This window comes from Neolamprologus multifasciatus, chromosome 16 (genome assembly GCF_963576455.1).
Source record: "Neolamprologus multifasciatus chromosome 16, fNeoMul1.2, whole genome shotgun sequence".
Taxonomy (NCBI): Eukaryota; Metazoa; Chordata; class Actinopteri; order Cichliformes; family Cichlidae; genus Neolamprologus; species Neolamprologus multifasciatus.
Window position 1 is genome coordinate 18784697 of NC_140454.1, and position 26535 is coordinate 18811231.

The window sequence follows — 26535 nt, forward strand, 5'->3', positions numbered from 1 at the left end:
TGATAGGCCGACACTGATTTTCTCAGAGCCATAAATTCAGATCCTGGAATCATGTCAAAGTCTGCCTTCAAGAAACTAAAGATTAAAAATGGGGGTGAACTAAGTTAATGCTTACAGGCAAATTTGTGTCATTATTTGCCATGCACAGTGTATCTGTCTTTGTGACCCATTCTGAGCTACAAATTCCTCGTCACATTACTCCTGATTAGCCAGAGGCTGCCTACCCACACTTTTATCAAACCGCAGTGTTTCATTCGCTTTTGGAGAAGTGTCATTTAGTGTTCCTCCGCATTGTCATTCTATATTCATCCGCAGCTCTATTCTCATAGAAACACCGTGTAACGTCCAGATTCTGTTGAATAGGATCTAGAATATATAGTCATATTTTATGCTTGTTTCGTTGCAGTCGCTATGAAAACGAAAGCGTTAAATTCATAAGCATATTTATAACAATACATCAATAAAAAAAAACAATTTAAAAATCGAAAATTATATTGGGACGAGTGGGGGAGAGGAGACATTAAAATGCATTCCTGACAAGCGAACTTTAAAACTCATACATCACATTTGTTTTCTTTTCGTCTTCTTCTTTTCTTCGTTTTTTTAATGTGCACACAGTTCTCCCAACAATATAAAATAAAATAAAAAGGTGTATTATGTGTCTTACGTCGTTTTTTTCTAATAAAGTTAGCACTTTACTTTTTACTCTTTTTTATGTTAAATTGCCCTGATTATCTTGGCCTACACGCATAACATTAATACGGGAAAAGTCTGCATGCAGCGCAGTGCTCACTAAAAAGCTGTCTCTGTTCACAGTATGTATACAAACACACACACACGCACACACGCACACACACACACACAGATACATACATACATACATACATATATATATATATATATATATATGTGTGTGTGTGTGTGTGTGTGTGTGTGTGTGTGTGTGTGTGTGTGTGTGTGTGTGTGTGTGTATAATCTGATGGAAGCAGGCCTGTTCCGCTGTTTTGTCCTGCTGTAGTGATTGTACACAATAACGTCAGACGGACAGACATACTAAAATGTTACTCCCATGCTCCGTCTATTATTCTCCTTTGAACCCGTAATTGAACCAGTACGGTCTCTACCTATTCGTATTATTTAAAGGGTAAGCAGCTTCCTTTGCAGAGACAGAGTTCGATCCATTCCTCGTGTGTGTAAACAGTGTGGTCTCAAAAAAAAGAAAAAACAACAACCAAGTTGAACGTGTGTTCAGCCGTTTCAATAGTGATTACTAAAGTGATGCTTACTCTATCTGCTCACAGCAGTATGTGCTGCCACATCTCTTTATGGATCCATAACTGCGCTAAAACGCACAACCAGCTGAAGAAGGATAAGGTGCATTTTATTTATGAGTGTGTAAAAATAAAGCAAAACAACTTGGATTTATATATAAAAAGAAAGCTAAATCTGAGTGTACTTGGTGTGTTTCATTGTCAGTGAATTGACGCCATTTTTAAACTGTAATTACTTGTTTTAATGTGAGCTTTGTGAAGTTTTAATGAAACACACAGCACTACAGTTTACATTTTAAGTATTAGTAATATTATTAATAGTATCACAACAAGCAGGACACTGTGAGACAGTCTAAAACGACAGGCTACTTCGCTGGTTATTTAACAATAACAATAGCAGGCTAATAATAATAAAACGACGAGGCTCAGAGACATGCCCTTTAAAGGAAAAAAAACATCTGTGAAAGATCAGTGTCTCTGTTGTTATTTTCTCTGCATTTACACGGTGGGCTGAGTCTGCTTCTGCCTTCAGAAAGTCTTCTCTCTAACGATTAAATTTGGCTTCTCCTTTGTGCAAATGTGTGACATATTGCTGAAATATGGGGCCTGGGAGCTGTCAGGAGATTTCAAAATCAGTATAAGGGTGCTGCAATAACCGATTAGAAAAATGGGGCTTTCAGGTTTGGAACTGTTAAAAGTAGCGCGCTCTTCTTCACATACGTTCATCGGGGCATAAGACGTTTATGATATAAATCTGTAAAAACATGGACAATGGTATGGCCCTTGCCTTGTCTACGTGTTCCGGCTGTGAATAGGCTGCTTTAGCTGAGACTTAAAGGACAACATCGCCCTCTAGCGCTCCCGGTATTCTTTCCAGGGGCCATGAAGCTCCAGTAAAGGTAAACAGATTGCTTTTAGATCTGCAACTTTCTGGATTCCTGTTTTAATCAACAAGTTCCACTGAAGGTGTTTTCAAGTTTAAGAACAAAGAAAAACAAAGCGTGTTAGCTCCTGCCCGTAAAGTACAATTAAGACACATGCTCTTCTTGACCATTTCAGTACACAGTCCCATCAGAAGATAAGACTGCACCACACAGCAGTCAAAGTTAAGTTTTTTTTCCCATCGGTGGGAAGTGCAATTGATGAATACACGTGACCATTAAGGTGGGGGTGATTTCCTCTAAAACAATTCATCGACCAGACACCCCATGGAAAAGTGTCTACACTCTGTTTGTCAGCAACAGACGCAAACACCCAGGAAAAGGGATTTTTCAAAGGAGAGCGTAATTACTGGCCAGGCCCATAAAGTAATTTAGGCCAGACGTCTAGCCATTTCTATAGCTTTATTGGACCGCGGTTCTTCCTGCTTTAAAGTAATTGTTCGTACAAGTTGGACCATAAATTGGAAATTCGCCGCAACACCTCTCCCAATAGCAAACATTTTATGACCTGGAGCACTACTTTTAAAAAAACACTAAAATCTTCCGGTTTTTAAAGTTATTTTTAAAGATGTTTTAAATGATATTTAGCGGGGGTTAATATAATTTTAATATGTGGGATGCTAATAAGAACATCCAGCCATTACATATTGAATATTATGTTAAAAAGTGCTGTTCTCTATTAGGTTACGTGGCCTCGATAAACCGCATTTGGATAAGTAAGGCCTTGGGGGATATGCTTTGGTCTAATACAAATAAATTAAAGAACAAGGTGCTTACGTCAACATGTCAAAAATACGAATTAGGGATAAAATCTTTATGCATTTATTTTTGATTTAGACTAAAGGGAGGCTTTTCCTTTCCCAAACATGGCACCTTGTCATGAACTGTATGAAAGCTTAAAAAATAATTTAGGAGGTTTTAAAAACAAAGATTTTAAGCAAAAAGTCGTTAAAACTGGGTAAATTCTCGCTTTACTGAAACTGCGTCCCGTGTGTGTAGTGACATAGACAGCAGTCGAAGTACTTGCTCTGAATTCTTTTTATATTTGTATTTATATATATATATATATATATATATATATATATATATATAATATACAACTCCAAATAACAGCAATACACATACATGTTTCCTGCTGCGTAAACATCCAACTTTGTTGCGTAAAACCTTCAGTTGGCTTGAAACATTGTTCGACAAATCCTCTGTGAGTCTCATCAAGGCGAATTTTTTGCACGTGTGATGCATATTTGGCCAAATAACCCCAGAACGCTGACACTTAATAAATGTTTTTAAAAAAATAATAATAATAATAATAAAATTAAAAAAATGAAAATGGCTAAGGAGGCTCCTATCAAAAATCATAATTGTTCACATGGCTTCCTTGGTACAAACGTCAGAATGTGTGAAACGGCACCGGCACCGGACTTATAGCTGCTCCTTGCCGTTCCTCTCTCTGTTCATCTTCTTCATTTTCATCCTCCTGTTCTGGAACCAGATCTTCACTTGTCTCTCCGTTAAACTGAGTATGCGAGCGACTTCATAGCGCCGGTCTCTTGTCAAATACATGTTGTAGAGGAATTCCTTCTCTAGCTCTAAAGTCTGATATTTTGTGTAGGGACATCGTTTCTTTCTCGTCGAGCGTGCGTGAATCCAATTTGCTGCAGGGTTACCTAAAACACATAAAGTAAATACACATGTGATTAGTTGTTTGGTTTTTTCCCCTTTTTATTGTAACCTTTAATAAACTGTAGCCATTGTTTTTTCCCTAAATGGGGCTCAGAGACTTGCGGTCGGTTTCATTGAAGCAAAAGAAAATGAGAACTGTTGCTTATGTCCAAAGAGGACTTCGATTACATGATTTCCTGTTTGTACTGATTGCCCCCGCGCACCAAAAGAGGGGAATAAATCAGATATGTACTTAGGTATAAAGTCTCCTTAGATCCAGTCTTATCGAAATATTAAGTTGTGTATCTATTTCGGGTGTCCCGTGACATGAAAAACATTAGGATCCCTGCAATAACCCTTGTAGGGCGGGTTCTCCCCTTTCGGAGCAACAGTATAGTACGAGACACTTTTATAGGTTAGTAAAACCTCCAGTTTTACACACCCGGCTCATACAGTTCTTAAAGTTGTAAATCAGCACCGGCTATTTCGTTTACTTACTTGGGTCAAGTTTTTGTTTTTCCTCTTTGGGTTCGCTGTGGCTCGAAAGCTCACTTCCACTGTGTTCTTTGGTTGCTTTTTCTGGACACTCCGATACTCCACACGTGAATTCGCCAGCGAGCGGCCGAACCTCCGCTTCCAACGTGTCACAATCTGAAGATTTAGCTGGCAAGACCTCTGGCTTTGTCCCGTACGACCGACTGCTGGAGGGGAATCCGGCGAACGAAACGTGGTTCGAAATGGGGTCCATCCACGGTCGGACGCTAACGTATCTCCCGTCCGACGCCGGCAGATGGGACTGGTGGTGGTGGTGGTGCACATATGGATGATAAATCCCCTGAGGATGAACTGAGGACCAGGACGGCGAGAAAACAGTGGATTTCGGTGCAAAATTACACGAGGAAAAGTCTGCGTTGTCCCCAGCACCTGACGGCCTCGGGGTCATCGCGTGTGGAGCCTGAATAAAGCGAGCACCGTACACATCCTCCGGCTCCTGCCCCATTATAGCGTCCACATAGCAGTTACTGAGAGTGCCACTGGAAGACATTTTTGATGGCTTCCTACTCATATAATAAGGGTTGCACTGTTACGGGAAGCTTCCCTTTATGAACAATCATAGTATTTTTGCTGGCCCGCATCTACAGGGATTGGTTACATGGATCACGTGGTCATATTTACCAATACAGCGAGTAAATCAATCCTGCCGTTGCTCACCCCCCCCCCCCCCCCTTTTTTTTTTCGTCAGGTTTAATTTAGCTTTTCATTTCTCAAATAATAAAAAGCCCATTCTGATGTGACTAGTGGGAGAAAACTAACGCTCAAATAAAATGCCCCTTTTTTAATGAAGATGTGAGGATGTTTCAACAAAACCTACAGTCTGTCGTTCTGTTTTTTAAAGGAGTAAGAGACATTTCCACCAAAAAGCACACACGCCGTCCAAAAACACGGATTCCTTCTGTCTTAATCCTTCAAGGGGGAAAAAGGTCTTCTAATATCGTCCTGTCCCGATACCCTCAATCCCAGTAAAATGGTTTATGGACTTACAGAGTCCTCGTAAAATAGATGTAATAACATGTTGTAAAATAAAAAAGACGCCATTTCAGCTCACAGTGCGGTGTATCCATTGTTAATATTTTGGCAAGGAAACGTATTTTCTGAGTTGGTTTAATTTTTTAAGTTGAGGCGGAAACAGCAGCAGTCGTGAAATTATTATATTCATTGAAAGGAGAGTAATAATGTATCAATAAATGTTTTACGAGGTGCGTGTGATTATACATGCCGTCAATAAAAAAAAAGACTTGGAGGAGTCCATGTGTGTATTGCTCTCTGAAAGGTGCAATTTAGCACTAATAGCATGCACATCTCGCCATGTTTCTTCTTCTACTTTTTTACCAACTTTTTTCAGTATGTCATTTTCTCGCACTGTGTAAGGCAGAATGTCTCGACCTTCAGTGAACACTTGGAGATAAAAACTAGGTCAAATCTGAGGAGGGGATCAGAAATTGTGTTACGTTATCAGACGCTTGAAAAAGATTTGTGGCAAACTAAGAAGGCCACACGAAGTTATTTTGTAGAGATGAAAATGAAGGCTGATTTCGCCACGAAGAAAGGGAGAGCCGAAAGTAATTTACTCCGTCCTCTAATCCTTATAGGCAGTGAGTTTAATTATAAACAGGCCTGCACGCAAAAGCTAAACCAACTTTATTCCATTACACAATCAGCCATCTTTGCATGCTTTTGCTGAGCTTTTTCTTTTGCATCCAAATAGACTTTAAAGGAATTCTATCTTGTTATTCATACTGATTTTACTTAGATTTTATTTTTAAGTCGTTTCTAGCCAGAATTAGCCTTCCTCGAGTAGCCTACGCGTAAATGAGCGTGAGAATATATTTTCTGAATTTAAGAAGATTAGATTAAAAGTGTTGGAAGTCTAAAACAAACTATTTCGGCTCGTCTTCAGATGAAGTTGCGGCATAATTACAAACGTTTGACGAAACTGGAAACACAAATGAGGGACGCGTTCACACTGTTTTGCCTGCTGTTTTGTGCAACAAGCTTGGAGGAAATTGTTCTTTTTCTTGCCTTTTCCTGCTCGGAATGGGACTGTTTTTGAAGGAAAATAATGCTTGCGTCAGTGCAAATTAATTTCGGATACTCACAGTGCTGCTAAAACTGAAGCAGGCTATTTGCCGAGCAGAGACCGTGTTGCACGGACAAATCTAAAACAAGATCCTTTGACAATATATTTATTGCAAGATACATGCCACAAACATGCAATAAATTCACAGATTGACATCGTTTTGTTCTGTATTTTTTCCATCACTTTAAAGCCCATAGAAACATTTCACTATCGAGCACACGGCTTGCACTTACTCTTAAACAAATGTTGCACTAGACGACAATAAATGTGCTTCCATGACTGAAATAGAGTAACCTTTTCCACAGCTCGGCCGGACCCATGTCTTTTTAGTAGAAGAGAAGCACCCCCCAATAATTTAAGACCACAAAGTGTTACCCTGTGATGAAACAAAACAAATACAGGACGCCACGCAAAATAATAATAATAATAATAATACAAATAAAAAAATACTAAGATTGGCAAATACAGTCACAGTTTTGTTGATTTTGAGATAAATGTCCAATGCCAGCGAAGCATCAAACTAATATGTGAAGGACGAGGAGGAAGAAAGACAGCTAACACATGCAGCCTCACGAAAAGGTGAGATTTGAGGTCAGTTCACGGATGCGGTTTTCCCTGTTCATTTTCTTCAGCTTCATCCTGCGGTTCTGAAACCAGATCTTGACCTGCCTGTCGGTCAGGTTAACGCTCCTGCTGATCTCTAGGCGGCGCTCTCGGGTCAGGTACATATTGAAGAGAAACTCTTTCTCCAGCTCCAGGGTTTGGTGCTTTGTGTAGGGGCACCTTTTCTTTCTCCCACTTTTTGCTGTCAGCCAGTTGGTTGTGAGAGTGTCACTCTTGCAGTCTGCAGGGATTCAAATCAGAGAAATCAGAGTTTTATTTTTTATTTATTTATTTTTATTCTTTTAGCGACGCACTGAGCGTCCTCTCGAACAAAAAGCTCATCAGCTGCTTGGATTTCACCTCTGGGAAATAACGCACAACATTTCCCTGAATAAATAAAATGCATGGGTTGTTATTAGTCACTCACATGCCATCACTAATAAAACAAAAATGAAATGAAACCCCAAATGATCAACTCGCACACGAAGAATACGTGTGTATATGGCCTGATCTTTTTTTCTGTAAATCCTGATTTAAATGGTGAATTAATATGAATCGTGTAAGATTTCATAAGGAATTTGACATATTTGACTAATTTTGCAAATTGTCAAAACTGGATTGGGGTTAAGGTGAGATTTCTCCTCATCATTTTTCATCTTTTTCCAAAACTTAAAAGTTCACACATTTGCCAAACAGATGTTAGAATTAATCAGAGGAGCTTGATTTAACGCTTCAATTTATGAAAGCTGTGCAATATGCTCACATAACACAAGATTATGCATTAAAAAAATATGCATATACTTTAAATATCCAAAGAACAGGGGGACATAGGCTTCATGCTGCATGGTAAAACCATTCTCTGTTGCCTATCAGTGCAACCTGAGAAAGACTCTCATTAAACATTACGACTTTAGGGTTGTTTGTGTTTTATACTTGGTTTTATGATGCTGGAGCCTTCTCAGCACCGCGCCACGAGATAAAAGCTTTCATTACAGCCAACCCACCTTTCCCTTCCTTCTGTAGCAGCTCAGGACTGGACACAGACGCTTCCACTGAGCAGTTTTTCTCCTCCGAGCCGGACTTGGGATCCGGGCTTTCTACGGGGACCGGCGTTCTTGCGGTTTCCGGGTTTTGCGAAGCGTCCTCAATTTTTTTATCCACCTCCGAGAAATTAGAAGACGCCGAGGAAGGCTGCGGTTTCGGGGTGACCCGGCTGAGCTGCATCAGTGTCGCGTTTGGACTCGGTGCTTCATGGCAGTAGTTTTCCTGATGCTTCCCGTTCGCATAAGTTTGGCTCAGTCTGAAATAGCCGGGAACCGGGATCTCGGGACCATCGACCGGACACGATTCAGGAATAACATTAGAATATGCGGGGACTTCTGAAGAGTTGACTTTTTGTACTCTCTTATCGGAGTACATGCAGCAGTTACTCTCTTCCTTTATGCTCTGTGAAAATGTACAGTTTGACATCTGATTGGGAGGCTCTATTCTGCAGGGTCTGTTCGGATCAGTCCAGTTATCTATCTGAGGTATGTACGAGTGGACGTTCATGCCCATATTTTGGTGGTTGACCTCCCCTCTTTTGCCGAAAGACGGCAGGAGTCCACAGGTTTGCATTCCGTAAGTTCCCATTTCTGAGCCAGACGGCATGTACATGTTGCTGTTGGAGTAAAAGCTGTCCGTCCTGCAAGCACCAATTAAAGAGTCCACTAAAAATGTATTTGCCACAGGAGAGCTACTGGAGAAGGACATTTTTTGAATTTAAGTTCTTAGGAGGAGAGAGATGTCCTTTGTAAGCTGACATATCTAAGAAAAACAATCTGTAAGTCAGGATGCCTCCCAACCACATGACAAGCCCACCAATGAGATTTGAAAATGGCCTTGAGACGCAGCCTCCTCTCTCTGCACACACTCGCACTGCGGATGCAGACGTGGTCAACAGCGACACCTACAACACGGACTTGAAATTGGTTTTTGCAGACAGTCGCGCACGTTTCCACTGGGCATCGCGGGACTTGGAGACTTATTTGCGAAATTGAAAGAAATGCGTCGAAAGGACAATTTGAATCCCCAAAAAACTGATCGCCTTCAATCTAGTCTCAGATTTATAACGACAGACGCGCTGTGTGTGTTTAAGTGTTTATCAGTGCACCAACCTGGAGCATATGCGTGTCTCTTTGTGTGGAAGACATTCTCGAGAGTGTGTGTGTGTAGGTGTGTAGGTGTGCATGTATGGGGAGGGGGGTGGGGGTGCCTGCATGGCGCATAGGCGACAACTGCAGACTATTTGGAAAAAATGTAGCAGCTCTGCTGACTATAATGCATTTAACCTTTCACACGTCACCCGCTGTAATCATTAAGAGTGCTTTCCCTGCATATATTTTTTAACATATATGCAGCATATGTCTCAATTATATTTGTATTAAATATGTAACAAAAGAATAAACTAAGTATAAATGTAACGCTTTCTCCTTTCATCTATTTAAATTTTGGTCTTTTTTCATTATGATTTGCCAATTTATGATAGGCTTATTGTTGATGATTTTTTTCTTAATTAAGGTGCACAGAATCTCTCTATTAAAGAGGAAACGACTTCCCCGTTTCCTGGAAGATATCAGCTTTTAAAATACCCAGAAGATCCATAAGATGATGTGAAAGGTGGACACACACCTTTAACAAATTTAACTCACAGACTGGTAAAAACGTGAAGGTCAACGTTATAGCTTTCTCAGTCGTTATTACACACTTCACACTTAATCCATGATGCCATTTCTCCAGAATTATCATATCTGTGCTTTCGTTTAACTACGTATTTGACGCTCAGAAGCAGAGTTCAAAATGACTTGCTTGACCGTGGCTGTGCTCACAGTCACAGTATTCTCTAAATACCTCAGTGTTTTCGCTCGTAAGGAAGGCAAACGTGTACTGCCTGTTAAACTAGAGAGGAAAAAAACACTGTCCACCAAATTATTCATGATCACAAATCAGAGGTCATGCCAGTAATTGCCACTGACTCTAACGGCCTTTACAAAAAAGTGTAACACTGGGAATCCTTATGTGTTTGATAGTAATGGCACAAGCTTGAAATAATTATACAGTGTGTAAGAGAAGATGTGTAACGTCCGTTTGGCTCTCTTTAAGGCTCTTCGATATTTATAGTTGGCTGTAAACAAACACGTGTGCTATGCAAACGGGATTGTCAAAAAAGAAAAACCTAGAATCCCATATGCTGCAGTTATAGCTATTTAAATAAAGCTTTACAACAGCTAAATGAGACAAATGATAATGGATATATATTTTTTTTTCTCTTTTTTAATTATCATGTTTCCAATAATGTTGCAAAGATAACATTTTAACATACAATGAAAAAAAAACTCATTTGGAAGCCAGTATGCTCTTCAGGCAAAATCAACAATTTATACATCACATTGATCCAAAATATGTTTTTATGTCAAATGGTCCGAAGGATACGTACACTCGTTGACATCATTGGTGTCATTATTAGTCTTGTTAACAGTGGAATATTAACAGTGATAATTTAAAGAAAATAACAAGAGATTCACTTGTATTTAAAACATTGGAGTAGAGCGCGTAAAATTTAAAAACGAAGAAAAAAATCTAAAAACAAGAAAAAATACTGGCTGATTTTAGTTACAAGCAAAACAAGAAAGCTTAAAAACTGCGACAATACTCAGTCTTTATTCGGAGTACCTGTACCTTTTTTCAAAGTAAATAGCTAGACTCAAATAGACGAGAATTTGACAATGAAAATAAAAGAAACAAACGTTACATATATGTTACATATACATATATATATTTGAACAGAAATACATATATAGCAAATGTGGGTCAATATTCACTGCTCCTTTTAGCATAAACATGAGATATGGGCTTCAGGCCCATGCGGCCCTCAGGTAAAGGTCTAAGCCTTTATGATGCGGATCACAAACAAAGAAACGGAACAGAATTAAAGTCCTGGTGTCATTTCCATACACATGAAAATTATTTGAAATTATGTTTGCTGTTTTCAAGACACTCGTGAGGAACTTCATCCCTTCAGAGAAGCATTTAGCACAAATGTAATGCGCTCTCTGATTAACAGTATTCTTATTTTCTTTAAGGAAACTCAAGGCTCTCTTTTTGTCGGTGTTTTTTATCAGTTCGTTAAAAAGAGGATGAAATACTTTGAAAGGAATGAGTCTTAGAATAAAAAAACAGCAACATGCAAACCATGCTGAATTTAGTGGACTGGAAGAAGTAATAATTAAAATAGAAATGTAAACAAACAGCTTGCTGAACTGATTATTCCCTCACTGACAGGCTTTCATGTGGGGTTGATGTTAAATTGACTGCATGGCTGTAAAAACTGAGAGTGACCTCTTGTGGCAACACTGAGAATTAAAGTGAAACGCCCCTCACAGTTGGTAATGCAATTGCACTGCAGGACAAGCTGAGCACCCTTCTAAATGCTTAATGAAACCTCAGTTTTCTAATATCCTTTTGGGGAGGAAAACGGTAAATGTAACCCAGGTGGTACTAAATTAGCAAAAATCAATCTATACAGGTTTTCTTTTTCTGACACTAAAACAATAGGAGTAATTTTTGCTGCATAAATGAGCGATCGCCTATCTTTTAACAAATGAATTATCAATAAAGCGGCTGTTTTGTCCGAAATTGGTGCATTTATTTAGTTCGTCCCCCCTACTGGTTACAAAAAAAGGGAGAGAAGGATATACAGCACCTTATATTTTTATGTAATTCAATCATTTTTTTCACTTTTTGTAGAGGCAGCTAGATGGTTCGTGTATGGTGAAGCTACACAAAGATGAAGTCGCCTTACCTACATAAGGAAGATCGCACAAATTTCGTGCTATAAGCTCACTTTGCGCTTCTTTCTTCTTCGCAGAATCAGAGCCACCGAAGAAACATATATCCAATTTATAATACTGCAAAAGGAGAGAAACATGAAAAAGAAATACTGATCCTTCTAGAAGACCGGCCTGGTTACAATATTTTCCATTGTCTTCCATTTTTTTAGTTGCAAGTCCCCCAATATGCCAGCATGAGCTAAATATGGAAACGGTGCGCAGAAATTCTCAAAGCATTTCTACCCTGGAGTTAAAGTACTTTAAGACAGGAAGGAGAATCAGTCCTTATGTGGTCTGGGGGTTGGGACACCAAAGTCCAATAGCCCCCTATTTAGACATTTACAGCTACTTTTATTATAGTGTCTAGACGGTTCAAGGTTTAGTAAACAATCAAGTGTTTCAAAGCAAAGGAAATAACGGGACATTACAGTACTGCAAGCGCCTAAATTATTCCGAAATCTTTCCTGATGTAAAGTTTTTTTTTAGTTTTGTTTTTTGTAAAACTTCCTTGACTCCATGTGATCGGTTTCGTGACAGCATATTTATTTTCGTACTTTTATTCACACCACAATTTGCATTGCATGCGCCTTACAAATATACATTCAGAGAAGAAAGAAGCCTACATATATTTAATATAAATTATTTCAAAGCACAGCTCGCAATTTGCGGAAATTTCTGCTACCGATAACGCAAAAATATGAGAATACAAATAAACAGGTTAAATGCAAGAGTTGGTGCAAAAATTCTAATGATACAAAATATTGGCAACTTAATTTTTTAAAGCCAGATTTTTGAGAAATCAACTGTTAATCACAGCTGACAACGAAGCCACTTGGAAAAGTGTTTGCGATTTTTCCTCCGTTGTGTGAGTGTGTCTGTGTGTGATATGCCAGGTATCAGAACAAAGGATTCCCAGTGAAATACTGTAGACGGTCGCGGTTTAGCTTTTTCTCTTTCATTCTTCTGTTCTGAAACCAAATCTTCACTTGCCGATCTGTCAGGTTTAACATCCTAGACAGCTGGAGTCGCTTCTCTTTGTTAATGTACACATTGAAGAAAAACTCTCGTTCAAGTTCTCGGATTTGGTATTTGGTGTAGGGACACCTCTTCTTCCTGGACTTGGTTGATGAACCTGTGGAAGACAAAAAAAAAAAAAGTTTTCCCAGATTTTACATCAAATGTCAAAATTCCCAAATTTGAAATATAGCAAAGAGAGCAGATTAATAGATTTACTTCTTTATTTCTGAAAAAAAAACTTCCTCATCCACACACACACAGACACACACACTCACACACACATGAGCGTAGACTGAAATAACCAACACAGGTATTCCCGTGAAAATTAGTCAATATGGCGCAAATGATCATCTACATGTTGGTGTTTGGTTACTTTCCACTACATTCCAGTCTGCATTTCCTCACTGTATTTCTATATCTGCACAGCACTAAAGTATAATATATAGAGTCACAAAAAATTCCTCTAATCTCCTATCAAAACAAATCAAACCTGGCAACAAGGTATTATTATTGGACACAAGGAGGCCTTTAAGTATGGTTACTTAACGGTCTCCCATTGTAAATACCTTTACAACCATAAAGTAAATCTTATTGGGATATAAAAGCTTTTGCATGCTTATAAAGAAGCATATAACCCTGCACGGTCGCGGCGGTGGAAATGGCGCAGTCCAGACCCTCTAAAGTCTGGACTGTTCATCTTATGTCTAACACACATAGGACTATATCCTTACTGACTTACTTTGCTGGTTAATCTTGTCGCTGCAGTTGGAGGACGAGTCCTCGTCGACGTTCCCGGTTTGATCAGCTTTGTGTTGTTCTACTTTGGTCAAAGCCTGATTGTTATTCGCAGCATCACCCGGAACGTTATAGTCTGTCTTTTGTTTGGGGAGCTCCGCGTTGGGCTTGTCCAAGTTAGGAGTGTCAAAAAACTGGTCGAAGCCCTGGGGAAGAACCCCATTTCGACCCACGCTGGTAAAGAAATTGCAAGCCGAGCCTGTCCCTCCGTGGTGGCCATACAAGGACTCGTTTTTGAATATCACATCCGCCCTGCTGCTGGAGGACTGGATTAAGTCCCGGTGCATTATCTCGTCCGTTGAGTAGTAAGACGCGTAATTGCCCCTGTAGTGCCATTTGGGATGGTCCAGTCCGTAATCCCTGAAAGCGACTTCTCGAACAGGTTGGACTTGAGCTATGTTGGAAGAATAGGGGAAATTAATCTGACACGAAGTCGTCTGGGGTAGAAAGGAGGAGACTGATGTAAAATCGGGCGACGAAACGTAATAAGTGCAGCTCGGTAAAAACATATTTGACGCACAGCTGCGATCATCATATTCCGTCATATCTCCTCTTCAGTTTTCCTCTCTGCAACAGAGGAAAGGAATTGGCAGCTTTGCTGTGTTAAACTTTGTCCATCTATAGCACCACAGGCGTGTGGAAAGACCCCGCCAGGGAGAAAAAATCGGAAACGTAGGCAGACCTGCAATACATCTTGATCGATTCTTGAGGTAATTGTGTCATGTGATCCAGCTAAGAAATTACCATACATCAATATCAGTCATTAAAAACTGTCCGGAAAAACTCATGTGAGCGCATGCAAGAGACTCCATTGGCTCTCTGGCTGCAGAGGCAACTCCTCTCCAGCCTTCTTGCCCTATAGCTCACGAAAAAAAAGAAGAAGAAATGTGTGAACCATCGCTGGGATATTTAATTAAAAGCTTTGCTGCAACATCATCCACATCTTGTAATGATGTGTAATGACGGTTATACGCAGTGATGGCGTCAGTAAATTTTGACGGGGCTTTATATGTTTGTGGCAACAGTTAGCGGAATTATTAACGTTAACCTCAATGCAAAGCTTAAATGGCATGGCAACAAGGCTACCGTACCTACTCGCGCTGAAAAAAGAAAAAGAAGAAGAAGCAGCCTGTGGAATATGTGATTCACCAAGTCAGATTTTATGCAAATACATTTAAGGCTCATTGCGCATAATCACTGTGCACCATGGTGGTTTGAGTAGAGTTACATACATACAGAAACGCCAGAAGGAAATCATTTGAATTCAGTTTCATTGACAAGCTTCTTGGCCTTCACCATGGTGACAAAAAGCTGAGGCATCACAAAGAAATAAAAGACCACGACAGGACGGGCTGCAATAGATTATTGTATATATTACACCCCAGTTACATTGCGGGGTCCATTTTTAAAACTCGTTGTTTAGAAATATCTGCCCATTAAATGGTCCTGTTGACTAAAAAAAAAAAAACAACAATAACCCAATATTAAGTACAGATGGATGCACTTGAAAACAGACAAGTAAACAACCACATGGAATGTTGCTGCAAACACAGAAATGTTGATTTTGGTTTCCACAGAAACATAAGTCAAGCGCAAGCACAAATCGGTAAGCACATCCAGCATTGCCAAGTCCAAAACAACTGACTTTGACCGTCTGTGGTGTAGCTGATGTCCACCAAGCCTTTTTCACCAACAAGCCTGTGCAGCCAAATCATTTTACTGCCCGTGGGCAGCCATGCTTGCAGTGTGTTCCTCCTTCTTGGTGGAGAAAACGAACTTATACCAGTGATGAACGGATCTCTCATATAAATGAGATTTCCTCCAATAATTTTTTTTCGTCTATGTAAGTATTAATAAATTTATTGTTTCATCTCTTTCTGTATTTTTAACTTATTACGTGGCGATTTTTATTTTATTTTATTTTAAATGACTCCATTTAATGTAGTTTTTTTTGTAGTTGTGATACTTTATATATATATACATATATATGCAGGAAAAATGTAGTTCATATTTCTCAGTGGGCTTATATTGTTCGATTGTCGGGCTTCAAACATAATGTGCTGTTCGCTTAAAGACAACTTTAATATCATGGAGGGTAAAGTCAAGCTCGTTGGTCGAGTTCTGTTTCCAACTCCATGTCATAATAATCCCTTTTTAGCCAGTTAGAAGACATTTTCCAAAATTAGGCCAAAATGTTCCAAAGTAAACTACTTCCATCTATGTTCCACAGCGTTAGAAGGTCAAAACATCTGTATCTATGTAACTATCACATGAACAAATAACTTAATTATTAAATTAATAAAAAAAATTGCAGTGAAAAGTTGATAGCGGTATGAGACTAATGGCTTACTTTAAGTTAAGACGAGTTGTTGCTATAATTTGGTGTTTTGTGTGCTTTAGGTTGTCTTTTTTGGCCGTCTTCTATTATTTATTTGCTGTGAGACATCTTAAAATATCCTTCTGGTGTTTCTATCGCTAGTATTATTATCATTAGCGGTTATATTCTGCAAGTGTTTGTGTCATATCGAGTTCTATAGGTTTTAACTTTGAAATTCATGCATACATTTACATGGAAAGGTTGCAATGTGTAAGACTGTATTAAGCTTAAAATTTCAGATATCAAATCAGGCTGCAGACGAGATGCTTTGAAGTTCCAAGCATTAACACAAAGGTTAAACGTCGTGTTGTCCAGCTTGCTTAATTAAGGCGTGTGACATTAAGCAAAACATTAAAAGGTTCCACTTGAAACACAATTGCTGAAATAGACACACGAAAACTAACTTCCATAAGACTTTTTTTCTGATATTGTGAGAAATAGAAACCCACATTCTACTAACTTGACCTTAACTTTGTTTTTGGCACCTCAACTATCTAAAGGAAGCCTTAGCTATGTGACGCAGCCAGGCAGTAAACCAATAAAGCAGCAAACAATGTCTGAGACGCACAGAAAACCCACTGCAGGCGTCTGAAATACTCTGTGGAAGGAGAACTGGCTGTTAAGCTTCTAAGCACCACACAACAGGCCCGCAAAACAGTGAGGGCAAAAAGAATGAATTGCAGTGGTTTGAAAGTATGCCAAAGTCCCAGAAACTCTGTAAGGAGAGGGAAAAAATCTTTATGTTTCATTACAAATTACTATAGCTCTAAAATGTTATTCAGACTTCCTTGAACTTATAACTGCAGTTTAACAGAAACATAATAGTTGCAGTGATGCGGTGATGATGACGTGATAATGATGTAACGAGGGGAACCATTTATAGATTCACTCTCCCGTAATGTCGCGTGTGCTGCTCTGCTGATGGCTGGTCGTTCCTCCAGAGTCGCGGTCTCTCTTGGTTTAAAATTACCCCGACCACTTGTGACTTGCAGGTCCGCCGTGGAAACACCAGCGAAGCGTTTTGGTCAATGAAAACAGTGACAGAGCTAGATTTGGCCATATCACATGCACCACTAATGAGCACGGATGGACTTGTCTGGTGCAGAAAGTTCACATGATGTCGCTGAGATATTGATTTACATCCATTTCATTTAGTTGTAGCCGCAATAACCTCCAACTGGCATGCAGAGATTTTCTTGTGGGTGAGAAATGCTGCTGGGTTATCCACTGTGCAGAAGAATTACGCATATAAAATGCCAAAGCCAAATGCAGAGTGGAGGGGTTTCAATTTAAAGTGAGTGCTGGAGAGCAGAGAGATAATAGCCCGTTAAAGGTGCAGATATAAAAGAAAAATATTCATCCATGCTACAGACATTTTATAGAGATACAAATTTCTAGAGAAAGCTTACGCTCGCATAAGGCAGCCCTCTCATGGTTCTTTTACATCTGCAGGCTTTGAGATTTCCTAAACAAACGACGCTGACTTTAGTTTTAAAATCTATGTGACGCAGCGTGGAAGAGGTGCAGATCAGTGGTCGGTTATACGCTAAATATCAGCTCTGGAGCGAAGCTATATGAAACGGTGAACGGCACAAGCGTGAAGTCTTTAGTTACATTTTCTTTCCAATATCATTCCTAATAAATATGAAATATCTATTATGATGCAAAATAACTTGGTCACGATTCTTTTTTTAAAGGATCTTTATTTACAAAGGCATTCATCTCCAGGTGTATCCACAGTACAAAACCAATTTACCTTGATTTAAAAAAAAAAAAGCTTGTATAACTTCATATTATACTTACCAACACCATGCGTTCTGAAATTGCTATTAAATAAGTCAAATCCAGCTTGGAATAAACTATAACTGCGTATGTATTTTTTAAAAAAAATGTAAATCTTCCGCTTTAGAGTGACTTTGATGCGACCTTGAGATCACATATATGTGCGTTTTTTGTGACAATACAGAGGTCTAGCAACAACAAAAAAGATAAACATTTAATTTACAACAGATATTATGCGTTTTGACACCATCAGACTGTTTCACATCCACAAACCTTTTTTCTTTTCTTTTTCTTTTTTTGCGGGTTTCAAACGTAAACACTTCCTAGCGCCAAATACGCTGCGAAAAGTAGTTTCGTATTACTTCTTTAAACAGATTTACACAAAAAAAGGTGGATAATTCAGAAATTTGATTAAATAACAGCTATTAGGGGATGGGCATGCAATCATGAGATATATTTTGCAGTGTTGACTATTGCTAATGTTTTACACATCGTAAACGTGAACTTGACTGTTGCCTTCTACAATAAGGCTGCACTACATGCAAAGGCCGTCATACAAAAGACTCAAAAACAAAAGGTTCCACATTTCTGTTTAAGTCTCATATTTGCGCTGGATGAGAAACAAGTGGGCTTATAGACTGATTATCATCCGCCGGCTAAGACCAGTTTGGAAGCTGTGGCCTACGGCGCATTTGGAAAATCTTAAGGCCAAAAGTGACCCAGCATGCGTAAAAATCTACTCAGTCTCAGTCACCAATGCAAATTTATTTTTTGTATTTGTTAGACTATACTACAAATATGCTGGAACTTTTTGATGAAGGTATAATATACAACGTAACAGAAGCTGCGCATTTAAATTAAACTAAAACAAATGTATTTCCATGACCTTCACCAAAGTGCTTTAGTCGCCCAGACCTAACGACAGACACGACTGTAGACGCGAAACCCGGCCCACCAATTCCGTCCACCCACCTTTCCCACCTGTGCAGCTGATAAATGTTGAGATTCATTCATTCGAGAAAATAAAAAAAAGAACATAGGAAATTATTCCAGTCAGTGACTCCTCCAACACAACTGGAGGAATCAATTTAGCAACATGAAGTAATTTCTAAGATGAGTGTGGACGCAGAACGTTACATTATTGATGCGATGCTCAGGATCAAGGCCAAAGGTCATCAGTATGCAGAGAAAGCTTGCTCGCGCATCATCAGTCGTTTCTTCTTCATCCTCCGATTCTGAAACCAGATTTTCACCTGCTGGTCGCTAAGGTCAAGTCTGTCTGACAGCTCCTTGCGTTTCTGTCTGTTAATGAACTCGTTCATCATAAATTCATTCTCAAGTTCAGCTAGCTGCAGCTTCGAGTAGGGCTTTCTCTTTTTTCTTGTTTTCACTTGCGACGAGCACCACGGGGCACCTGAAAAGAGTAGAGGCGCAAACAAGATTTAAACTTTAACAGCACCTTCAGCCACAGTTAAATAAGGTGAAGGAAAATAAGTGGTCCCAAATGCGCTGCTTATAGCGTGGCTAACGTCTTACATATTTTATTAAGATCATAAGAAAAAGAAGCCACATCTGCTGCGCTTATGGGAAAAAAGACCTGAAATTAGAATGACTCACACATACAAAGGACTCTACAAGGTTATTATGGGACATTTTAAATAGTATACATGGAACAAAAAATAAATAAATCATAGCAACATGTATGCATTCCTGTTGTAATAACGTTATAGGAGATTAGTTATAGCCACAGAACCACACAGTGGCCACACAGAAGCATAGATCATGCCCATATTGTTGCAAATTTGTGGTTTTATAGTAAAATAGCTAGCACTACTGATAAAATAAGGAATCTGGCTTGAAGAATTATGTAACTACTTAACCTTGAGCAAAAGTCGTCCTGGAGCATGGGTTACTGGATAACGTGTGAATGGGATTCTCCTCCTGTTTGGGGCCGTTCACGTTCAGTGGACCTGCTGAATCCGGACCAAGCTGTGCCGCAGAACCGTGAGACCGGTTGTCCAGAGCTGAGTAACGGACGCCGTGATCCCCGGCGTAAACTTCATCTTGACTGCCAGACTCCTCTGTCTTTTGGCTTGTGTCCTGAAAGCATCGAGGAGACTCCTCCAAATGCGTCTTGACGTGGCCGCTCGAGGAGTTTGTGTTTAAAGACACTGAATTGGACAAAAACGGCGGACAGTAGCCTCCGAAGGCGCGGCTCTGTGGTGGTGCCGCTGGCCCAGACGCGCACGAACTTGAGGAAGTCCATGGGAGCGTGCACACCTCTCTCCTATTGTAAGGGAGCTGATGCAGCCCGGGTATATGGGCTCCATTACCGCGCAAGTTGGAGAAATACAACGACTCAGGGGGAGCAAAATTTAACAGAGAACCAACATAGCCAGGATTTAAAGGATTCCGCTCACACATTTCCATGGAGCTTTCCTCAAACGCTTCTTGCAAGCGTTTTAGCAACTCCTGAAGAATAAAGGGAAGGTAATTGTTGATTTGTTAATACAGTGTCACGTGATATGTAAACTATGTTGTTCCGCCCCCACCCTTGCTTCCAATACAGCAAAGCAAAATGCTCCTTGAGGAAATGTTTTGGTATTGGGCGGGTGGGCAATGAAATGGTTCCAACCAACCATTTAATCTTTGCAATTACTCAGAAAAAAAACCCTCAGAAATATGATTTTAGACGATGATTTCAGTGCCATGAGCACTTGGGATGCCACCGTGAAGCAGATATCAAGGATAACAAGTTGATTGTGTGGGCTGAGTCATGCAATAGCATGTGCACATGGAAGCACTGAAATGCTAGATAGATAGATAGATAGATAGATAGATAGATAGATAGATAGATAACGCCACTAACTTTGCGTTTTGCCTTTCATGTGACACAATGAAAGGCCCAGTAACCCTGACCATAATTCTAACTACCCTTTCACTGAAAATGCACCCAAAAACCTTAAATTGTGCAGACAAGAAGTACGAATTTGTCCTGCCTGGCGTGCTGTATTTATACACAATGCCACTATATCAGGATAAACGGGCATAAAGGGTCACATACCTTTAGTGCACGCAGGGCATTGTATTTGATATTTGATTGTAGCCCTGGTTTCCTCGTAATGCCTGCAAAATACCCTTTATTTGCGCTGGTAAAGAGCCAAGGTCTAAGCACAGAAATAAAGTTACAACCGCATGATTGAAAATTCCCACTGACTTTTAGAGAAGTATTTTTGTCTATTATTTTTATTTATCTATCTATTTATTTATTTATTTGACAAAACTTGCTCAAGAAACTTGAGGTAGGTAGATCTGAACACACCAGTTAAAGATCACCATAAAGCCACATATGAAACTCACTGTAGAGTATTGGTGCCTTCATCTCTGTGTAAAATGTGCTACGCTGTAACCCAACTGTACCAAAATAACACTGAGATTCTTGTAAAATGTTAGTACCTTTACATAAAATGGAAAATACTTCATACTGCTATCATTTTGTAGCACATTTGTTCTGGTAATATCAGGTTCTTGGCTAAATTTAGAACAACCTCAGTTTTGTTTGTAGTTTTCCGTATTTATTTATGATCGTACTGTTGGGATATGTGGGAATGTACTGTTGTGGGATACTTCAGCTACACGGTGTAATTGTGCGTTATACCAGCTTTCCTAATACACCCATAATATCTCCATACCATATAATTTTCGAAAGGACGCCTGTAATTCATGGGGAGTACATTGCACTATTTTCTTTGGTATTACTGCATGTTTTATATAAATTATTTGTTTATTTTTTTTCTTGGATACAGTATTCCCCTGAAATCGGTGTGACGTGATATAGATTTTTTTTAAATGACACTGACGACATGGAGGATTTTGTGGTTATGAATAAATAAACAAAACATCCCTAAAATGTAAAATAAACATTTAATCATGCTGAACCTGTCGCTGATTTTTTTTTCTTTTGTTTCAGGTTTTTTGGATATGTCTGGAAATGTTTAGCATTAAAGCCAAAGCTTCTGAATGGGTTTAATCTGATACGAGATAAAAGACAAAAGCTTTACTAAACCTGTAGTGTTTTGATTATGTGAGATGTTTCGGCTTTAATCCAATAGGTGGCAGCATAACATTATGCATATATAGCCTTTGTATCGTGTCATTATGTCCTTACTCTGACCATTGTAATGTTTTTACTGCGGCAGGGGCTTTGCTTATCTCCAGTAACCATTTGAGTCGTGTTTGGTTTCCTGTGCAAGAAGAAAAAAAAAGATTATCAGGAAAGGAACCATGAGATAATGTCTCCAGAGTCTACATCGTCATCAGTACCTAGGTATGCTAAATATAACAATCACATGAACTGATGTTTTACAAAGCCGATTTTAAGGTATTAAAATTATATGTGTTAGACTGAAAACAACGTTTTTTTTCAATTAATTAAAAGCCCAGTGACGCTGTTACATTTATTTCATCCAAAGAGGGAAACGTTATAAAATCAGACGTTTTGGGGGGGAGGGTTTGCAGTTTATACTTTTTCTGTTTCAAATTTCATAGTTTAAAAACTTTCAAAATATAGACTATGCGAGGTTTTAGATTTAAACTGTCGTAAATAACGTGTTATCCTATAATCAGTCAAATCTCAAACATATCGCACATATTCGAAGTCATTTTGAACCTTCCTGTCACAATTTAGGCGCTGCAATCGTTTTTTGCAAAGTGACCTTAATCCTTCTCAAACCTTCATTACAAACTTTCTTCAACCAGCTCAAAACCTGAAAAAATGACATTAAAAATGTCTTTTCACGACATCTGGCCAAGACGGCTGCGCAAAATGCAAGATAAACTGAGTTCTGTAAAAATATTTAAAGTTATCAACAAGGTTCAGATTGATTGTAATGTGGAACACAGAGGAGATACTTATAGATACTTACAAAACAGGTTCTTTAATTTATATATAACCCCTTCTTTATCGACGATAGAAATAAAACACACACATACATCGGCAATCACTTTTTTGCACGACTCATGCGCCATGTGTTTTCAGTATTCAGAGTAACTCAGACACTACAATCAAACTTCAGCAAAGAAAAATCTGAAAATTGTATTGTCGTTTGTCGTTTATTACATCGTCATTTTAATGTGACTAAAACTATTTATATGACTAAAACTAATTGAGAAGAAATTATTAGGATTAGGAACAATTAGTGGTTAATGTGTGTGCAGATGAACGGTTTTACCTGCGCCCATGAATTGTTCGTGTTTCCTACGAGTGTTGCCCAGAATCTGGTGTTCACAGCTTCTATCGAGGCCAAATGGACAGCAGTCATCAGAAATGCTAGCTTTAAGGCTAGAAAATTAATATAATAACGCACATGAAACGTGTGTGAACCTATATTTAGGAAACGTTTTGCTTTATAAAAGTGAGTTTTCGGCTGCAACCAAGAATCACAAAATTACAGACTCCGACAATTTCAAAATAGAGTTTTAGTGTCTAGTTTTAGTGTCATTTACTGTTCTTCGTCCTTCGTGTTTAGGGTGTCAGGAGCCAAATTGAGGATATTCAGTCTAGCTGTTTCCAGTCTGGCTGTTTTCCTTTGAGGGCTATCCGCCGTCTATTGTCCTTGGTAATAAACTTGCTGCTTCCCTCGTTCAAGTTCTCATGGCTGAGAAATGCTACACTGAATTTTCGCAGTTAAAGTTTCAGCAATTTAGAGTCACTGGAAGTAAAAATAAATTTCAAAAAAATGAATAAACATAAAAAATATAGCAAATTTAAGAGACTGTAGACTTACATTCAGCTTAAATTTCCATTATGTAAAATATAAAGCTCCGGTCACCTTAACAGAAATAATAACGTGAGGTGTTGCATCGGAGAAAAAGCTGATTATATTCTGAGAAACTGTCGCGTTCATTTGGGAACACTTGACACCCTGGTGCCTTTCAATAGAATTATCTGAAGTAATGGACCTGAACCAAGAGTCCCTTCGAGGATAGTACTCCCACAAATGTGGGGTTTTTTTTCTGTTTTCTGTATTTTAATGGGGCTACCGAAAAGGATCCCTTTCTTTAAAAAATTAGGTGTGTTGATTCAAATACATCAGTGGTGTGTATCTTTGGAGCTTGGAGTCACAGTTTCTTCTCAAATATGCTGCGTCACAATTAATTTACTGATGGTGAAAAAACGTTAAAATGCCTCATATGCTATGGGCTATAAAAGCTACCCTATGTTATAAGGACGGTGCTGATGCTGCATTATAACTTCATCTCCAGTGCAGTCATGATTTTGTATAAACGTGCCACGAAAGCAGTGCAAAGAAATGCCACAGTTAACATTTCAAAAAGTCAAAACAAGGGTGGGGGTAGTTTCCAGCATACACAAACTTACAAAAGTTGTAAGTTTAATGGTGGAAAACAGTTACTACTGTGTGATTTAACATTTAGCATTGTTTTGATAACCAGGGAGTAATCAAAACAATGCTAAATGTTAAAACTAAATTTAACATTTAGTTTAACATTTTTTGTGTGTAGAGTTGATAGATGAGGTGGAGCGTGGTAAAAGTATTGCTTTAATGACATCAGGAAAAGACGAAAATTCTCGACAATTTAGATTTAAAAAAAAAAACATATTTACATGATTCCGGTACAGTGTTTCCTTTTAATGGCTTTTAAAAGCATAAATAAAAGCACCGGAAATGCTCATGTTTTGAATGTTTCATCATGGCTTTCATCTCTCACTCAAAGCGTCCTGTGTAATCTTAACCTGGTTGACTAGTTAAAGCAAAATAAAAAAAATAAATAATAAGCAAGCAAGCATCGAAATACTTGCAATAATGCATCATAACTCGACTTATGGGACAATGTGGCTTTCAAACATGGTTGATTAGGACAACATAATATGCTCCCGTTTGTTATGCAACTGCATTCACAAGATAACGCCACTAGATGGACCTCTCACTTCAAGAAAGAAGTCTACAAAGTCGTTTTAACAGTGTACATGGATTGTTTTAGCAATATCAGAAGCACTAATGATGGTGTAAGTGGTTCTCTCTTCTGCACATTTAATAGGAGTAGGATCATGTGAAACAACTTTATCTATCACTGACCCTGTCTGCAAAATCAGCCCCATGTCATCATACTTCAAGTGTTGAAAAAAAAAATAAAGCACTAAGCACAGGAAGTTCTTAAAAAGCTGAGAGAATTGCCTACACAAGTGAGTTAACACTCTTTTACAATATCACACTTTAATTCTCTTGATTTTATGAATGACTAATATCACACACAATCTTACACATACATGAGGATTTGGTGTCCCACATAGCTCAGTATATTTGTCACTTTGATTATTATTTCAAGTAAGTTCAGCATCTTTGATCATTGATGGAGGTACATTAATTTACAGCCTCGTGTTATTGTTCACCTCTAACATAGGCTATTAGTAATCCTTCAGTCGCCTCTGATTTACTCCCTGGTTATCAAAACAATATCTAGGATTTATTAACTTAATATTCTACTATCACATTTGTGTGTTTCACATATTATTTTTTGTGCAAGAGCTTGAGATGCGATGAGGAGAAAACAAGTACCAGTAAATCTTTGCTAGCATTTGTTAACATTTATTCAGTTGTGGGAATTGTTCTTAGCAATACCCTGGGTGCTCGTTTTGTATTCTTCACCTAGACCAGGGGTAGGTAACTCCAGGCCTCGAGTGCCGGTGTTCTGCAGGTTTTAGATGTGTCCTTGATCCAACACAGCTGATTCAAATTGCTAAATTACCTCCTCAACATGTCTTGAAGTTCTCCAGGGGGCTGGTAATGAACTAATCATTTGATTCAGGTGTGTTGACCCAGGGTGAGATCTAAAACCTGCAGGACACCGGCACTCAAGGCTTGGTGTTGCCTACCCCTGACCTAGACATTGTTTTACCATGGATCAAGATAACTACCTAGACCAGGGGTGGGCAATCTCAGTCCAAAAGGGCCGGTGTTCCTGCAGATTTTAGATGTGTCCTTGAACCAACACAGCTGATTTAAATGGCTAAATTAACTCCTCAACATGTCCTGCAGTTCTCCAGAGGCCTGGTAACGAAGTAATCATGTGATTCAGGTGTGTTGACCCAAGGTGAGATCTAAAACCTGCAGGGACACCGGCCCTTGTGGACTGAGATTGCCCACCCCTGACCTAGACTGTGGTGCCAGGATGGATCAATAATTTTCCAATTCTGAGTACATTTGCTCAGTCTGAATGTAATGGAAAAAATACTCATTCTTCATCTATTGCACTTTAATCTGTAGATGTGAAATTTTTTTCACTGTGGGTCATATTTTAATAACCAAATAACCTTTGTTTTTTATAGGTTTGTTGTGTAATTTTTTTTACACTTTATGTGCGTGTCATCATGTATTTATCTTTCACTCTTCATTGAATAAATTCCTCTTTAATGCAAAAACAATTAACAGATGTTTGAGGTATGATTTTTAGAAGGTAATGTCCACTGATCAGGGGGCCAACTGAAGCCACTTAAGAGCCATAAAATTGCAGTTCCACTAATGGTCACTAGAGGAATACTGATACACACAAATCTACT

The 26535-nt window shown here is 38.9% G+C and overlaps 4 protein-coding genes across 4 annotated transcripts; all 4 read right to left on the minus strand.

Moving 5' to 3' along the window:
- Positions 1–3310: 3310 nt before the first annotated feature.
- Positions 3311–5089, minus strand: hoxd9a (homeobox D9a). The gene is made up of 2 exons (XM_085134617.1): positions 4376–5089; positions 3311–3882 (listed from the first exon to the last, which is right to left on the minus strand). Exons 1-2 carry the CDS (start codon positions 4941–4943, stop codon positions 3638–3640), a joined length of 813 nt encoding a protein of 270 aa, XP_084990743.1. The 5' UTR covers positions 4944–5089; the 3' UTR covers positions 3311–3637.
- A 1516-nt stretch (positions 5090–6605) lies between these two features.
- hoxd10a (homeobox D10a) lies at positions 6606–9236 on the minus strand. The gene is made up of 2 exons (XM_085135134.1): positions 8123–9236; positions 6606–7359 (listed from the first exon to the last, which is right to left on the minus strand). Exons 1-2 carry the CDS (start codon positions 8868–8870, stop codon positions 7085–7087), a joined length of 1023 nt encoding a protein of 340 aa, XP_084991260.1. The 5' UTR covers positions 8871–9236; the 3' UTR covers positions 6606–7084.
- A 1907-nt stretch (positions 9237–11143) lies between these two features.
- On the minus strand, positions 11144–15226 carry hoxd11a (homeobox D11a). The gene is made up of 2 exons (XM_085134814.1): positions 13743–15226; positions 11144–13118 (listed from the first exon to the last, which is right to left on the minus strand). The coding sequence occupies exons 1-2, from the start codon at positions 14341–14343 to the stop codon at positions 12883–12885; spliced, it is 837 nt and encodes a 278-aa protein (XP_084990940.1). The 5' UTR covers positions 14344–15226; the 3' UTR covers positions 11144–12882.
- A 2157-nt stretch (positions 15227–17383) lies between these two features.
- hoxd12a (homeobox D12a) lies at positions 17384–20551 on the minus strand. Its single transcript, XM_085135294.1, has 2 exons — positions 19838–20551; positions 17384–19371 (listed from the first exon to the last, which is right to left on the minus strand). Exons 1-2 carry the CDS (start codon positions 20385–20387, stop codon positions 19133–19135), a joined length of 789 nt encoding a protein of 262 aa, XP_084991420.1. The 5' UTR covers positions 20388–20551; the 3' UTR covers positions 17384–19132.
- Positions 20552–26535: the final 5984 nt, after the last annotated feature.

Excerpts from the sequence above, each read along its gene's own strand:
- hoxd9a (XM_085134617.1), bottom strand. The coding sequence starts at position 4,943 with ATGAGTAGGAAGCCATCAAAAATGTCTTCCAGTGGCACTCTCAGTAAC. Across the intron at positions 3,883-4,375 it reads AAAACAAAAACTTGACCCAA|GTAACCCTGCAGCAAATTGG; the intron begins GTAAGTAAACGA and ends TATGTGTTTTAG.
- hoxd10a (XM_085135134.1), bottom strand. The coding sequence starts at position 8,870 with ATGTCCTTCTCCAGTAGCTCTCCTGTGGCAAATACATTTTTAGTGGAC. Across the intron at positions 7,360-8,122 it reads GCTACAGAAGGAAGGGAAAG|ACTGCAAGAGTGACACTCTC; the intron begins GTGGGTTGGCTG and ends GAATCCCTGCAG.
- hoxd11a (XM_085134814.1), bottom strand. The coding sequence starts at position 14,343 with ATGACGGAATATGATGATCGCAGCTGTGCGTCAAATATGTTTTTACCG. Across the intron at positions 13,119-13,742 it reads CGACAAGATTAACCAGCAAA|GTTCATCAACCAAGTCCAGG; the intron begins GTAAGTCAGTAA and ends TGTCTTCCACAG.
- hoxd12a (XM_085135294.1), bottom strand. The coding sequence starts at position 20,387 with ATGGAAATGTGTGAGCGGAATCCTTTAAATCCTGGCTATGTTGGTTCT. Across the intron at positions 19,372-19,837 it reads CAGGACGACTTTTGCTCAAG|GTGCCCCGTGGTGCTCGTCG; the intron begins GTTAAGTAGTTA and ends TACTCTTTTCAG.